Source organism: Euwallacea similis, chromosome 12, assembly GCF_039881205.1.
Source record: "Euwallacea similis isolate ESF13 chromosome 12, ESF131.1, whole genome shotgun sequence".
Classification (NCBI taxonomy): Eukaryota; Metazoa; Arthropoda; class Insecta; order Coleoptera; family Curculionidae; genus Euwallacea; species Euwallacea similis.
In genome coordinates, this window is record NC_089620.1 from 3,524,278 (window position 1) to 3,540,840 (window position 16,563).

The window sequence follows — 16,563 nt, forward strand, 5'->3', positions numbered from 1 at the left end:
TAAACGAATTGATTATAGCACGCGCAGAAACTTTTCCCTGGCAAGACATCAACATAAGGTCTCAATTTTTTAATTTTTTTCCTAGATTTTAAAAACACTAATTGAGAAATTAGGAGGAAATTATTCAGATATACATTGATGGACTAGTTTCATAAGAAAATGAACTTTGCGCATTGAAAAACAGTCTCACACCAGTTCTCTGCAATGATCTGTATTTCTCAAGTTTTTTCTAGGATTATGAAGGAACATACTATAGAACCAGCTGGAATTTTTAGATTTATATAGCTTAGTTAAAAAAAATATGGCACAGGCCATATTCTCTCTCTTAAGTCTGTACTTAAGAGAATTTCAAGAATCACACTCTCAAATATGGTCACAAATTTAAAATTTGTTCACTTTAGTAATTTGAATATTGTTCGGAAGCGCAGGGAAATTATCACGATAATTGCACTAATGCAAATTAGAGCTGTAATTCATCAGTGATTGCTTTGCTTGTATATTAAAAATATCAAGATTGACACATGAATAAATTTCTTCCAAAAATTTGTTTTCCAAAACTCCGCCTCTAATAGTTTTGGAGACATGATCCCTTTTAATGGAATGCCCGTTAAACGTCTTTAGGGAATGATTATAAAGGAACAATTGTAGAGTGAGCTGAGAATTATGGATTTATGCAGTTTAGTCCAAGAACAAATGTTATAAACCAAAACACTTTCACAAAAAATTTATTAAAGGCGAAACTTTAGGAGTTCTGCAAAAATAAACTCCTTTTTTCGCTTTAAATATTCAACTTTTTTGCCACGATCATTCTTTCAATTTACTCACGAACTCGAACGAGTGCTAAACTGATGACAATGAAACTCGCTATTTAATATTTATATAGGTACGTATTTTATTATCACAGTAAAAATCTACAGAAACTTACAATACATAAATTCTTTGAACCTATAGCAAATTACTCGTAGGTACCTTGTCAAAATTATGTGTATGATATGAAATCCATGGTACTAAAATGAACCCGGAAGTTCTGTTAGAATTCTCTATCCTTAATACTTACAAGTACCGTTTCGATAGTTACTTTATATTGTAACTTGTATCTTACTATAGCAATTCATTACTATAACATACTGGCTTTTAAAAAATATTTTTATACAATAAATATTATACACAATTATAGTTTGACAATATAATAAATAATGGTTAAGTTAACATTCTGTGATGCACAGAATTAACCCCGTTACGTAGATTAGCAACAAATATTCGCTCAAAACAAGTTAAACCGCCCAGAAACTAAAACAGAAAAATACATCTCTATTAAGTTGTATCTATAGATAAGGTAGCTATGCTACACATAACTGGTCTAAAAACTCTAAAGCTACGCTTGTCCTAACTACCCTACATTGTACCCGTTCTAGCCTTATGTGAAACATACAAAAATGTAAAAATAAAATATAACCTTTGATAATAATCTACAAATTGTTACAGTAGTCTATATGTACTTAGTTCAGACTTTATGAATAATTTATTATACATGGGGGAACTACTTTGTTAGGTAAATAGACGCCGAAACAAGAATGAATTATTTGTATACGGATATCGTTCCGAAATGGTAATTGGATGATCGTTTTATTATAGCTAAGATAGAATTTTGTACAGAGACTGTTTATTATTTAGAACAGGGTAAATAGCAATTCAGATTGAATTGGAGATTACTGCAGGCGAATTTTATTTATCACAGCACTTGACTGTGATTTAGTTGAGAGCTCTTAGTAGGTGATGATAGCAATATTTCGGCAGAAAAAACGGCAATTAATAATAATATTATCCAGTCGGCAATCGTAATTCTCAAAAGATTTGGGATTCTATCGAATTTGTCAGACTTCTAGGCCATCAAGATCCATATCGGACCTTTATCACGTTTACCTCAAAACCATTACGTCCTTCCTTAATAAATAAAAAAAGCTAAAGTGTTCTAATAATGTATAAAAATTTGCCAACTGTGGTTTGAATAGCTTCTCTTACTTTAAGCCTTTAAGGCCTTCGCACGTATCTACAAGAGGTTATATATAAAAAAAACTTCATTTATATCTACTTTGTACCCAGTAATTAGTGTGTAAAGCAAGGGACAATTTCTCCTCTATCAAAGACGTTTTTGTGTTCCATCAGATCCTTAGAATCCTGTCACATCCACCATAGTAGATATTTAAATAATAATAAAAAAAACGCAACTGGTGTTAAAGTTTAAATATTTCATTAAATGCATACAAGGATTCTAACATCGAAGCTAAAAAGCTGAATGATGAGTAATGTTGCCCTGTTAACGTTTATTTTTAGATTTAATTAAAAAAACCGTTTCACTGTTGTGCTAAATTGAGTAAAAATGAAAATTCTCATTAATTTTTGTCTATAAATTACCAAAAAACCTGCGCGTCCAATTGAATGAAGCAACATTCGTTTTAGCTTTTTTCGAGAGACAGTTTCTCCGAGAACAAAAACTCAATTTTGTTAATTTTTTCGGAGTTTGAAAACTCGTTTAAATGCCATGCTGGAGAATGAAATGGCGTTTTACGTAACAGAATATACAGGGTGTAATTAAAGCATAACCTAAAGCCGGAGAATTTCAATTAAGTTATTTGTCACCATTTTACAGGAAACAGATTTATGAAATTCCAGAACCTGTTTTACGTATAAGTTTGTTCGATAACGAAATTTTGGGAACTATAGGTATATTTTAATTGATCTCGGTCTTTTAGACACCCTCTACACCAATTTTGTGTTTCCTAATCCAATTTAATTACTTAAATGTAATAGCAGTAATTGGCCTCATAAGAGTATTAAGCCAATTGTTGATATTTAATTATAGTGTCTAAGTAATGTGCTTATGTTATATACTGAACTTTTATTTTTAAAATGTCATTAGATTAGTGTGCACGATCCCCCATATGAGTCCCTATGTGAAAACTCGTCGATTTTTCTCTTTAAAAAAAATTAGGAGAAATTAGCCGTATTCGCACAACACACCTGCTGAACCTTTGCACTCCTTAAGGAATAAATAAGTAAACGATTCTATTTAAGGAAACTGAGGTAAAAAGAACTTGGGCAGAGGCTTAGAATCGCTCACAAATAAATGGCAATCAATTAAAGCTTCCACAACGACTAATAAAAATAACTAAAACCTACAAGTAAAATTATTTTAAAATAAATCTTGAATATATTCAAGCTCTCTCATAAGAAACTATTTGCATCGTGCTCAGATCCTCACGGAACTCAATTAGAAAAACGTCAGAATAGGAAGAAAATTGAAGCGGCTTTCAAACATGCTCCAAACATGGGCCAACCGAACCAGCGGTTGCTTTTTTCTTCGAATTCGATAGCATTCAATACTGGAAAAAGAGGCACATTACCACACTTCGCACTTGATCTGAGGATTCATTTTAGATCCCGGTCGACACTGGAAGACTTCGCTGAACTCTTTCAGGTTGCTAACAGCGCCTCGTACACGGAACGGAGCAGGCGCATGCGAGTCTTTTTCGATTTCTAAGTTGGTTGCCTCTTTGCTGATAGATGAACACCAAACCTAAGAAGAAGAAACTGACAATTTCAACAGAGACTATTCAGGGGGAAATAGGTATAAGGGCCAATGGTAAAATATTCTATAAATTCATTGCATATGATGTAACTAATTTACAGCGATATAAATGTACCTATAGAATGGTTACTACGTATCTAGTGGGTACCTATAAAATGTTCCCTCAGACTCCTATGAGTTTAGTTATGACTTTTAATAGAACTTATTATCAGCTTTACGTTTCCGTTAATTTAAAGTCTTGAAGAAAAACCCTAAAGGCCGTAAGTAATATTTTCAAGGGAGACGAATAACGGCATTAAAGGAGATCTTCTGGGGACGAAGTTTTAAGTCTTAGAGACATATTTATAAAAATATTAAATTTCCTGATAGGGAATTTGAAAAACTTTCTTTTTAGTTACATTTCTCAATAATTATTCTTTAAATCAGATTGTCAAAGGTCAAATAATATACATTTGAGTATTTCCAGGTAACCATGTCAGCACTTTAAAAGAATTTACCTGTTTCTTACTATTTTCTATGCGAAAATTTTGAAATTGATGGTAACCGAAGGTTCAAGATTAGTTAATGTGGTATATGTCTTGGGAGAAGTGATAGCAAAATACGTAGGTCAAGACACGTTCGGCCTATTTTCGTACCTGATTTACAGAAACATTGTTTTTTTCCAAAATATAGACTTTTTCCAAATTTTGATCAGATCTAAACTCTTAGCAACATTCTGGATTTCATAAGCAATGCATGCAGGAGATCTATGGCAATCAGTCTATAAACAAGAAACCAATAGAGATCAAGCTAGATATACAGAGAAAGGCAAAAACTAGGAACTGATCAAGTCGTTTCTAATATGTTAAATCGGTACCAAATTAATAATAAGATCACTAACTTCGATGTTGTGATACCCAATTTCGGAATGACACGCGACAAAGCATCACCTGAGCGGTGCCAATATGAACAAAGGACTAAGTGTATGAATTTTCAAGGAATTTTGTGTAATTTTCCGCAGTTAACGAAATTCTTTAACTTACTTGAGCGAAAGCAACGAAAAAGAGCTGCTTATGATTCAGTGGTAGTCCGGGCAAACGCCTCGGTTCCGGTTTGTCCTTCATGAGTTCCAAATAGGCGTGATACGCAGCTTTCAAACCTCCGTTATCCGCTATGTTTTCTCCTAAAGTCTGATTCCCGTTAATTTTGGCACCGTCTATTTCGTACTTGCCTTCAAAAATATATGGTTGAACTTCATAACAAGCAAATACCAAAAGAAACATGTTAAGTTTCCGAAAATAACCTAGCGAAATTTACTTAAGTCTACCTACTGTATTGTTCAGCAACACACTTGGTCCTCTCCTTAAACTTGGTAATGGTCCTGTTATTCCACCAATGGTTCAAGTTACCCTCCTTGTCGTATTGTCGCCCTTGATCGTCGAAACCATGGGTTAACTCATGCCCCATGACAACCCCCATGGCCCCGTAGTTGAGAGAGCTTGGGTATGAAGGACTATAGAATGGACTTTGGATAATCCCAGCAGGAAACACCATTTCATTCTTGGTCGGGGTGTAATAGGCATTTGCAGTGGCTGGAACCATGTCTAAAAACACTGCTCTTGAGTATGTATTTTTGGTTGGTTTGAACGAAGTGCTTACTCCATGTAGTTTTATTCACCGGTTCGTTTATTTTCTCTAAGTTCTTTTTAATATTATAATAAATAATATTCAAATTGTTCTCGAAGTATGCACTGGGACTCACGTTCAAATCTTTAAATTTTTCATCCAGGTGATTGGCATCTTTAATAAATTCTGGATAACCTGATACAAACTTTATTCAAACAAGTGACACTTTTAAGGAGAAATCAATTTACCTATCATATCGGAAATCGCGTCTGCTTTCTCTATGGCCAGTTTTCTGGTTTGGGCATCCATCCAGTTTAGATTATTAAAATTCTTTATAAATGCATTCCTGACCTCACTTATCATAATTTCTGCTTGTACTTTGGATTGTGGATTAAACACTTCTCTGACGAAAATTGCGCCAAGAGCAAAGCCTGAAAGTTATCTTGATAATTACATTTAATAATGTGCTCCTTCAGGAAAATTTCCTATTTATACGTAAACTGAACAATAATAAATACATGCAAATGAATTTAAATCTACAACTAGATTTTTTTATAACGGCTCCATCGATTGCTTAAAATCCAAAATAATTCAAATAGATCCATACATGTAAGGAAATTAAAGAATCTTCAGCCATATGGTTTTTGCTCCTACTCTTCACACAAAAGAGACTATTGTTAGTAGTTAGTAAGTTAATCTAAGACTAGTACCCCTATAAAAACGAGGCGATAGTAATGAGCAACATTAAGCTGTTTAGTAGTGATTTATTAATGGACTATTAGTTGGCAAATTGTAGTTACTTGTCAAGTTAATAAATAGTGGCTTGAAAGCGAGTATGAAATCCTTCAAAAACGGAAATCGCAAATTTGAGTTAAAATCTTCATCCATGGTACAGAAATCATTACTGAGAAGAAACGGTACAGTCTTAAAATAAAGATTTTAAATGAGTCTAATGGCAATGTCCTAATGTCAAGTGATAAGATATTAAACATTTTTATACTCTAGACCAATACTCTAGGCAGTGGTTCCTCCTCACACGCCAGCAAGCCGGAACCAAATCCACCTCACGCAGTGACAATATGAGAATAAAATATAGGAAAATAGACAATTTTCAAAATGTTCCCCCCATTTAAAGCTTTGGATCAAGCATTACTTCCAAAAAATTAACCACTGCAAATTAGCAACATAAAGTGCATTCAAATTAAAAACAATTGTCCAGTTTTATGAATATTCAAAATAGAAGAAAGTCCTCAGTCCGACATTTCTCTATCTTGTCCCCATCTAAGGCGTATAATTGAGAGCTATTTTTTTCCCTAGTTCCGCCTATTTTCCTTAGTTATAAACTTTGGCAAACATTAATTTAAATTCAATATGAGTAAAATTCAGACGATGTAAGCAATAGACCTGAAAAAATGAGCACGAAATATCAAAACCCATATAAAATCCATTCCATGCTTAAATCTCTTCGTTTACGTGTAGTGCGCAAACGTTCTATGGTGCTTATGACCCTTAACTATTCTCTACAGAAGGTGTTTCTTGAGAAAACGGAGAAACGGGTATTCAATTATTTCTCAGTCACCGAATTACACTTGATGCTTTCTGAATTACAGTCGGAACGGTTAGTTAACTTTGGGAATAATGCACAGTTTAACAGTATAGTAGTAATAACCATAATCAATCACTTACCTAAAACTGTATTTGTATCTTGTATGCAGTACCGCCACTGCGGTTCCTCTGCTCCATCAGGTCCCGACAAAGCGGCCCTTAAACCTTTGTATGCATCTCTGAAGGGTTTCGACAGATAACTCACAAAAACTTTCACGGTTTGCCAAACCAAGTAGTTGTTTAGTATTCTGAAATGCGCGAAAAATAAACAACTTACTGATTGCCTTTCGTTAAGAATATGTAGGGTGTTAGTGAAATAACTTTCGTAATTTTAACCAACGATTAAGAACATCATTTTGAACAAAAAATATAATTGAAATAGTTAGTTGCCTAACTAGTCTGGAAAGTAATACTTTACCACGCTGATTGCAGCAATCGTGTGGGATGACACTTCTGCATGTATTAGGTACGATATTTTTTCCTACAAGTGCATTATGTTACCTTTAAGTTGTGTGCTGGATATCCAATTACATATTAACACGCGTAAAAAGTTGTCCCGCACTAGTGCGGTAATTATCATTTACCTAACGAGCAAAGATACTTTCCACATTTGTTAGTCACCTGAGCTTGATTAACAACAAACATTTTGGTACTCATATATGCCACTTTTTTAAAATTTTATCGCACATTTTACGACATTCTTGTAAGATCTTTACCTCATTTAATTAATGACAACTCCACATTGAAAATTCGATTAAAAGCCTTTTTTGCACTAGAATTCACTTACATTTGTCCGTCTGAGGTATTTCTGTACTCGTTGATTAGTTTGGTCAAGTTGACTAGATACTCAGGAGCATACACGACAAGTTGCTGCTTTGAATCCACTTTCTTATTTTTCACTACCTTCATTGCGTTTTCGAAGAAAGTCCTCCAGTCTATCTGCAAAAGGGTTATTACCAACACTAATGGATGAGATTAGAAAAAGCATTTACACAAAGAGTTCAGATAGATCACACATTCGTCATGAAATAACTTACAAAGTTGGCATTTTCTTGCAGTTCTGCTACAGTCATTAAGTGGTAAAGCGACTCCTCGTCCCTCCTTTGATCACTAGGTGTGGTGATATTGGCAAGTCTAGTTTCAAAGGCAATAACGTCTTCCATTTGCTTTTTAGTCGAGTTTCCTCCACCAAGTAGAATTCCGATCTAAATGAAGCTAAATCTGAATATCAGCTGATGAATGGAGAACGGTCAACGCACCTTGGTCATGTAATCTAAATATGCTGCCAAAATTTTCTTATGCTCCGCAGTTTGGTTTATATAATTATCTCTAGTTGGCAGAGCCAATCCACTTTGATCCAGCTGCAAAACATGCCTGGATGAATTCCTGTCGTCCTCGCCTACCCCATAAGAAAACAGAGCGCCCACGTTAAGTCTATTTTGGACGATTTGTAAAGTGTTTTGTAGGGTCCAGTCTAGGAAAAGGATCTAATTGGTCTTAAAACTTTAATAAAAACTCTTAAATTTACTAGTAATGTTGAATCCCTCAGTGGTAACGTTCCAACCTCCTAATTTGGCAATTAGATCAAGCATTGGTTTGGCACCTAAAGCGTCTACAGTCTCATTAGTGTCTAGACATGACTCGTAATACATTTTGGCTTTCTCTTCCGCCTTTGACTTAAAACTATTGATGGGTTGATCTAAGACAAGTACAATTATTATTTAATTAGTTTATTGGGGATACTTAGTGTGTTATATATATATATATATATATATTAAAAGTAAATGGTATTATGCAGAACATTCTTCTTTTGACTAAGTCTCCACTAGCGTTTATGAAGTAACAATTTTGAGTAACAATAACTCTTTGTCTGATCTGAGATTTATTACTGCTACGGGGACTTACAAGAATCCTTTATCCACAGAGCGCCACAAATACGTGTCTAAATATGAGAAACTTGAAAACGGTAAGAGATACAGAATCGTTCCACTTGGGGTAAATGCGCGTATGTGAATGCGGAGTTCTCTTACATCATATCATATCTGTCTAAAATGTTTGTAGTATTGTTTTGCTACAGTTCTGCAAGCGATTTAGGTTCTTTATCAAGCCCAAATACCTAACTTGAAGTCGAAGATTTTCGAAAATTAAAGATTTACGATTAAGAAAATAAATATAATGTACGTACTTTTGAAGAAAATGTTCTCCACAATTTTTCGAGATATCCACGACTAAAGATGAAACACACAAACAGAAGATACTCCTTCAAGGTATTTCTTCCGAGGAAGAGACTAGAAAGGTACCTACCTAACACAGATTTGATAATCAAATAATTTTCGTGCTCCAGTTTCATAAAAGTGCCCCAATTGTTTTTCCCGTCGGGGGCAGGATTTGCATTGACCCACTTATTACAGGAATAACCGTAGAAGTCCTCACATGGGTCTATGGAAAAATCCATGGCACTCAAAACGCGACTAGCAGTTATAATGCAGGACGCGTTTAGGCAGGGCTCCTCTGCCATTAGTTTGGCATGCTTTTCCTGAAAATTGAAAAACAATTAAAAACAAAAGAAATCACAATTATAAATAAGCAATGTGTAGAGATCCCAGAAGTGTATCAAGTTTGGAGAATACCAGGATAGATTTGGTTACCCTCAAAAGTCAGTAGAAATTCTAGTAAATCTAAGTGTCCTTATTTATTTACACAAAAAAAAATTAATAAACCACAAATTTAAACAATTACCTACTCGCAGAAAATAAATCTTAATTTACATATGAATATATAATACATACATATGTATATTTTTTAATATACAAGATGTAACATATCATCATAGAGATATTTCAGAGGTCGATAGTACTTTTCAAAATAATTAAAAAATGCTAATAGACCTATGGTTAAAAAAATTATCATTTTCAATATACATATAGGTTGGCAAAAAATCTGAAACTTTGCCTCCCTGTATATTGAAAACGGTGCATTTTTGATCATGAGTCTATTAGCATTTATTTTAGTATTTTGCAGAACACTATCGCCTCCTGAAATATCTCCACGATCGTATGTTACATCCTGTATAGTACATCTACATCTACTCAATTATACAAAATCAAATTCTAATTAATGTAAATGTCTTATTAGCTCCTACGAACACAGAAAAGATTTTTTATTTCTGAATTTCCATACACTCTCCTATATTACTAAAATTAATATTATATCGCAATTTAATCATATGATCTCATAAAGCTAATTCTTATTAAATACTGTCAATTTGAGTATTTGCTAAGTGATCTAAGCATTTATGCAAATATTGCACCATCACAAACTCATATAATGTTAGATAAGTATGTTTCATATATTTCTGGTCCATATATTCGAATACACAGTTTTACAATTTCCTGAAAAAAACTTACTTTGACTTCATGCAGATGATGCTCAACCACGTTGACTACAATGGATAAAACTATAACGACCATAAACAAAAAGCCGGATAAGAACAAAAGGATCCGTTCTAAGGTCGATCGTACTTCCCATAATTTGGCACCTGGATGATATCGGATATGAGTGGCACTTGTGCTTATTCCTGAAAAAACGGCATAAGTAATAAGAGTTATATCAAAATGATTTTCATATTTATAGCTAAGTTTTTCAAAACAAATCTGCATATCTATCAATAAAGTTTTTTGAGTCGCCTCGTATACTTAAAATTGTGCAACTTGCAACTGTGCCTTTTTTTACTTTATAACTTTTGTATTTAAACCATTTTTCTACAGCCACGAGGTTTTAAAATAATTGTTAGCCCAAAATCATGTTGACACACCCTGTATATACAATTGCATGTGGTTCTAATGCTTATAAACGACTTAATTCTAGAACTATTGAAACTATTTCAATATAATTTCGTTGAAGATATTTCATTAACGCGTCACTTGTAGGAGTAATAGAGATCGGCGCACTATTGCTATCTATTGAATTGAGCGTGAATCGATTACGTATTATTGCCTTATGTAACTTTATATACCATGGAAAAGCTGAACAGATCATAATCTTATCAATATTGCCATAATAAAATGCCTGATGAGCTGCAAACTAAACTATTAATAATGAATCATACTTAGAAATTTAAGGTTCACCACTGCTAAACTCTTTATTAGTGAAGATAGAATATCGATTAAATTAAATCCGATTAAAATGGTAAAAGCGAATAAATAATAATTGAGCCTTGCGATTTGACTGAGTATTTTAGGAAATGGTGTTTTTTCTAAAAACGGTTGGCTGCAGACGTTCTAACAAGTTTGTCAGCTGAACCTGAACAGACCAATTGGTCGCCTGACGGCCGACCAAAAGGCCCACCGACAGTTTAGTTGATTACTTAATTTACATAAAGATGTACATAGGTGCATGCGCCGATTCTGAATCGGCCGATAAATGATACACCCCAATCTGACCAACTGTCGGCCGACGGTTTAATTTGTAGCATACGGGGTCCTTAATGAAGGAATTAATTTCAAATTTTCTGTATGAAGTTAACTAATTTGATATTCCGAAACTTCGATATTAGTCGTTGTTATCTTCAAAGCTTGGGTAGACTAAAAATGAATATATGGTGGTTCGTTGTATCAATTTTAGGATTTACATAGGTGTTGGGATCACAAGAACTTTATTCAGAAAGTAATTTGCTATAGATGTGTATGGAAGTGCACAGGATTCATTCAGTTTTTACCATTTTAATGAACTCAAAAAATTCTTCCAAAATAATTCCTTCTTTAGAAATCAAAAAGTTATGGTGAGATTAATTTAGAACAATCTGTGTTCGTTAGATTATTAGAAGTTTAATCTGGAAAAACCATAGTTGCAGCCTACCTTCAGTTAACTGGACACTGTTGATGCTGTCATCATCTCCGAAATCCGCGTTTGTATATCTGGTCATCTGTAACAAGCAACCATTACTATAAATTCGCAAAATACTTAAATTTCTGGGTACGTCTGGCGGTCTGCTTACATTAAATATACATGTGGGCCATGAAATATAGTCAGTTGATAAGTAAAAGCAGAAATTCAACCACACTAAAACAATAAACCGCAAAGAATAACAAAAATGGGCCTTCTCCAAATATTAATATAATGAGACTGAAAATACTGTACACTAAAGTAAAAAAGAGGTGATGAACGTCGTCACCATGGTGCGGTTTTGGTTGAAATTCTAAGTAAAAGCCTGAAGGATAAAACAACACATAACATGGAAATTTTTACACTTACAGACTTAGCAGCCCCAAACGATCGAATTCTGCTCAACAAACTCATGTTCGCCACTAAAACTGGACTGTGCAAATTCTTTTCCTCTCCACTTATAAAGGTCAGAAATTACCACTAACATTCGCAGTTAAAAATAAACGAAATTATGGCAAGATGTGGAACACTCCAAACAAAACTGACATGCATATGTCGGTAGCTAATCTCTCTTACCGTTTATCTGATGAACGTTGTTTAAACATTTGGAACTCTGCGTAACAAAGTTGCTGGGCAAAACATGTTTGATATATGCTTTTCGTTTAATTACCTAAATGGTGCCCTTAATGAATAAACGGTGAGGCTTCTCCGAATCATACGTACATATGTAAAGTTTACAAATGTATACGGCAAATGATTAGATTTCAGTGACGTCAAATATCATCATCCGATATTAGAGGCTCGGACACTAGGTCGCAGTTTTGCGTCAATGAGGTTTCAATTCAAAAATGTATAAACAATGCCTATTCATCAGCTATAACATGCTACAAGCGCTGGTTCTTGAGTCTGACCAGGAACATGCTAATTTTAATTAACTTGAATGCGCAAAACAAAACTTAATTCAATGAATGCTTTAATGGTATGCGGTTAGTTCTAATTGGAATAATTGGAAACGTGCTATTTATAACGTACTCGAATGGCATTCCAATTGGAGATCGATTTTTTTTCTGGAAAAAACTGGATTGATAAGCAAGGGGGAAATCGTGCAGTTTCAGGCGGTTACCAGGAAATACTTTTAACTTTATTATAATATGCATTATCCAGTCATTGGGTTCAAAACATGTTAACGTGAAAACGTTAATATGGGTTAGACAACATAATTCAATTAATATGCAAAGTGCCCCACCTAATGAGCCAAACTCCACCAACATGTTTTATCCGCATGCAGTTCATCATATTGTTAAATTTTTCCATGCGAAATTTGGCAGTTTTCAATATAGATGGTATCGATATATCATTTATTTTTTCGCATATTGTCTCCAGTCGCGACGTTTTTTGAGATATTTGGTTGAATATCGCCTGTCGGATATCCATTTCATATTACGTCGATATAAGGATCGAGTGACTGTTAATAGAATTTCATCATAATATTTTTCATGGCGCCAGATCCATTGTTGCCTTCAGCAATCTTGTCGCCCGTAATTGACCGTTTCTTTCTGAACAATTCAATTTAAAAAGTTTTACGTATTTTGCCATTTTTTGCTCCTATTACCGGTTTTAATGAGCATTCAAAATAACAGGAAGACCATGCAATAATAATTATTCTATTGTCGTAAAGAAGATCTAATGCTTCATTTATATGTGGTGTGCTTCAAGGCGAATGTTCTTCAAAACTTTTGTTAACACTTTTAATAACAATTCTAGGCTAAATATCTGTTTTTAATTATTTAAAACAGTTTATTACGTCTTAAACACCTAAAAAGTTGAGGAGAGTAAAAGGAATACTGGAGAACAAACATGTTTCTTTTTCGTTTTCAACAAAAAAATCGATTTTTAATTGTTTAATTTGGTTTTAATCATTATAGAAGAGTTTTAGATGTGGAATTTTTAAAATATGCATCCGTAAATAAATTTAAAAAAGCCTTGAAAACGTGGTACATCGATCATGGGCTGACCGTCTATCGACGCATTCTGGAAAGGGTGGTAACATGCGAAGTAAATTGGGTATTCCCTAAACTCAGGCTCAAGCAACTTTCTACAAAAGGTAGATGTAGCATTGCTTTTTACGTATCTCTAGCAATAAAATGACGTTATAAGGGTATTAATGTATGATAGTCTTCGAGGAAAAAAAATAGGACCAATTTTGGTGGATACTTCGGTGATTTGTTGATAATCACCTTTTCTACAAAAAGAACATGTGGGTGAAGTTTGATTTTTTTTTTTCAATAAACTTGGCCCTCAATCTCCTTTAAATAACAATTTCGCCTAACCTGCTCAGCGTGAAAAGAGGGAGAGCCATTAATACATAAAATGCGATGCAATTCAACTCGCTATATCTTAAAAATTATTAAAATACAATTCGTATTCTCCACCGAGAAATGCTTTGCAGATAAATGAAATATTCTCGTACCTACAATTAGGGCTGCAGAAACACCAGTAATATTCCCTTTAAAGCAGCAATCTGTATTCAAGTCAATTTCTGACGTGATGAAACCATAAACAATTTAGACCCCTTTGTTTACATATGGAAATGAAAAGGATTGCTTTGCCTCTTAATTGGATTTTTCTTATATTTGAATTTAGGCCAGATATAAAAATATCTTTCACTTGAACTTTAAATCAACGTTCCAAATGGATTTTCGAAACTATAAATTTTTTCTCTATATGAGTCAGTGGTGCAACTGCACATGCGGCGTGTGCCATTAAAATGATCTTGATTAGAAGATTCATAGAACTTGGTATGTGCTAATAATGAAAAGAAATGAACTTTTCTTGTACATATGTTTTCTAATACGACATATCCTATTTCAGAAAATAAAAGATTTTACAAATTGGTTTGCGGAGGGTCATAGAGCGTATCGATACGATTAATTTGAATCCTTTTTAAAACGATTGCTCCAAGTATTCCCGAGATACCGGCGTTTAAAATTTGAAAACTAGCAAAAAGCAGGTAAATCTCCCTTTGGAAATTTTCAGAAAAAAATCGAAATTTTGATGTGACAATTTTCAGATTAATGCAGTGATATGAATACTATATTGACCCGGAATGTCTCCATTGAGGTTCTGAATTCTTGGAAAAACATTTTTAAGGACGTTTATTATACAGTACCTTCAAAATCGCAAAAAATAGCTATTAATATGGCGTCATTTCTCAAAAAATAAAAAAAAATTTGCAAATCTGTTTATGTAGAACTATAGAGCGAATCGAGACGATTAGTTTGAGCCGTTTTTAAAGGCAATTGCTCTAAATGTTTTTAAGGTATCGCATAAAACATTCAGAAATTTTATCAGGATAAAATTTCTATCAATGTTTAGGGTTAAAAATTTTACAAATGTGTCACAAATATATATCATTTAGTTCATGAAATTCTCCTGCGGTTAAAACTCGTCCATCGAAAATTGTAGATAATTTTAGACCATTCATGCAATCTGGAGCAGAAAAAACACTCATTAATTAAATGGCTTTCAAGACCTCAAAAATCCCCCATATTAAATAACATTTTTTTTAACTGTACAGGCTTAATGAATGTGTAATAGTGATTGTGGCATTAATAATCAAACTAGCGACTCATAAATATTCACCATATCTACGTACAGTAATTTATACACATTCACTATTAAAGTTGAGACTTAAATTGAGCCTCCACAAATATCTACGTTATTGTATACAGGAACCTCAATTAAAGCAACTTAGAATAGTACCGATTCTCTTGAGAATTACGTTATATGGAAGCGCAAACACAAAATACAGGAACTCTTTACAGGAAAAGGTGTTAATAAGAAATAATTTTAATAAGTACCTTGTCATGAATTGTTTGCGAAATACTAGTGATTATCGCCATGATGGACCACACAGTGCAATCTTAACAAACACACTGGAAAGTGGGATAGCACGTAGTGTCCATAAAGCAACAAAACGACACTTTTCACGTGTGTGCTAACTAATCAATTAATCGCAATGATAAATATGCGGGAAATGGAATAAAACACAAACAACACACTATTTAAATATTGTTCTCAGAGGATTGTTGTTGGCGTGATCAACCAAACATTTCGCCCTAATTTATTAATTGCGAAAAGTCACCCGCACAAAATTTGCACGAAACTGAAATTATTAACGTCTTAACACTAACAACAACCTCATAGGAATAAACAACTAATTATCTACATCACAAAATTATTCAGGCCATGATCTAAAGTTTAATAACAAATTTAAGATGCGGGTGTTATTTGGGAAGTGATTCCTGACAGGGTCTCATTACGTCTTAGAGCGCCACAAACACACACGTGTCACCAGTTTATCACAAACAAGAGCGTTTTACTCTCGAAGATTTCTACACAAGTGTAATTCAAAAGGTTCATCAGCTGATCAACCATAGTTCAAGAAACATACGTTTCTCATGAATCGGAGCCCACAAATATTCAGCCAAACTAAGCACGTAAGCGTCCATTTCCGGACACAGGAGGACCCGTAATTTGCCAACTCTGTTTGTAGGACTAATTTCGATTTAATTTGGACAGTTGATTCGATAATTGCGTCCATAAACATGGCTACTCACCTTGGCGGACATTTCTCGAAACCAGCACACACCGAAACCAGACTGAAAATTGGAAGTGGAAACGCGAATTTGTTATGGTGTCGACGCCCTGCATCCACGAAGTTTCCGCGGCGTCGCGGCGCTTGAGTGGAGCGATCGATCGGTGGATGTGGACAAAGTGGTTTTTTGGATTTTGTCGAGTTCCAGACATGGTCCTGGGGTGCAATTATGATCAGATTGCTCAAGCGAACGCGTAATTTTCCTCTTATATTCTTCCATGGG

General features: G+C 34.1%; 1 protein-coding gene across 1 annotated transcript; it reads right to left on the reverse strand.

Annotated features, from left to right (window-relative positions):
- Positions 1 to 867: 867 nt before the first annotated feature.
- Nep3 (Neprilysin 3) lies at positions 868 to 12,239 on the reverse strand. Its single transcript, XM_066395727.1, has 14 exons — positions 12,053 to 12,239; positions 11,657 to 11,723; positions 10,207 to 10,376; positions 9,104 to 9,335; positions 8,328 to 8,498; positions 8,059 to 8,273; positions 7,837 to 8,004; positions 7,587 to 7,738; positions 6,881 to 7,047; positions 5,443 to 5,625; positions 5,228 to 5,389; positions 4,900 to 5,172; positions 4,612 to 4,799; positions 868 to 3,577 (listed from the first exon to the last, which is right to left on the reverse strand). The coding sequence occupies exons 1-14, from the start codon at positions 12,095 to 12,097 to the stop codon at positions 3,401 to 3,403; spliced, it is 2,370 nt and encodes a 789-aa protein (XP_066251824.1). The 5' UTR covers positions 12,098 to 12,239; the 3' UTR covers positions 868 to 3,400.
- Positions 12,240 to 16,563: the final 4,324 nt, after the last annotated feature.

What these genes read in the sequence shown, in the direction of transcription:
- Nep3 (XM_066395727.1), bottom strand. Translation starts at nt 12,097, where the DNA reads ATGAGTTTGTTGAGCAGAATTCGATCGTTTGGGGCTGCTAAGTCT. An exon ending in CGTTTGGGGCTGCTAAGTCT is followed by an intron (nt 11,724 to 12,052) that starts GTAAGTGTAAAA and finishes TGCTTGTTACAG; the next exon opens with ATGACCAGATATACAAACGC. An exon ending in CAGTGTCCAGTTAACTGAAG is followed by an intron (nt 10,377 to 11,656) that starts GTAGGCTGCAAC and finishes CCGTTTTTTCAG; the next exon opens with GAATAAGCACAAGTGCCACT.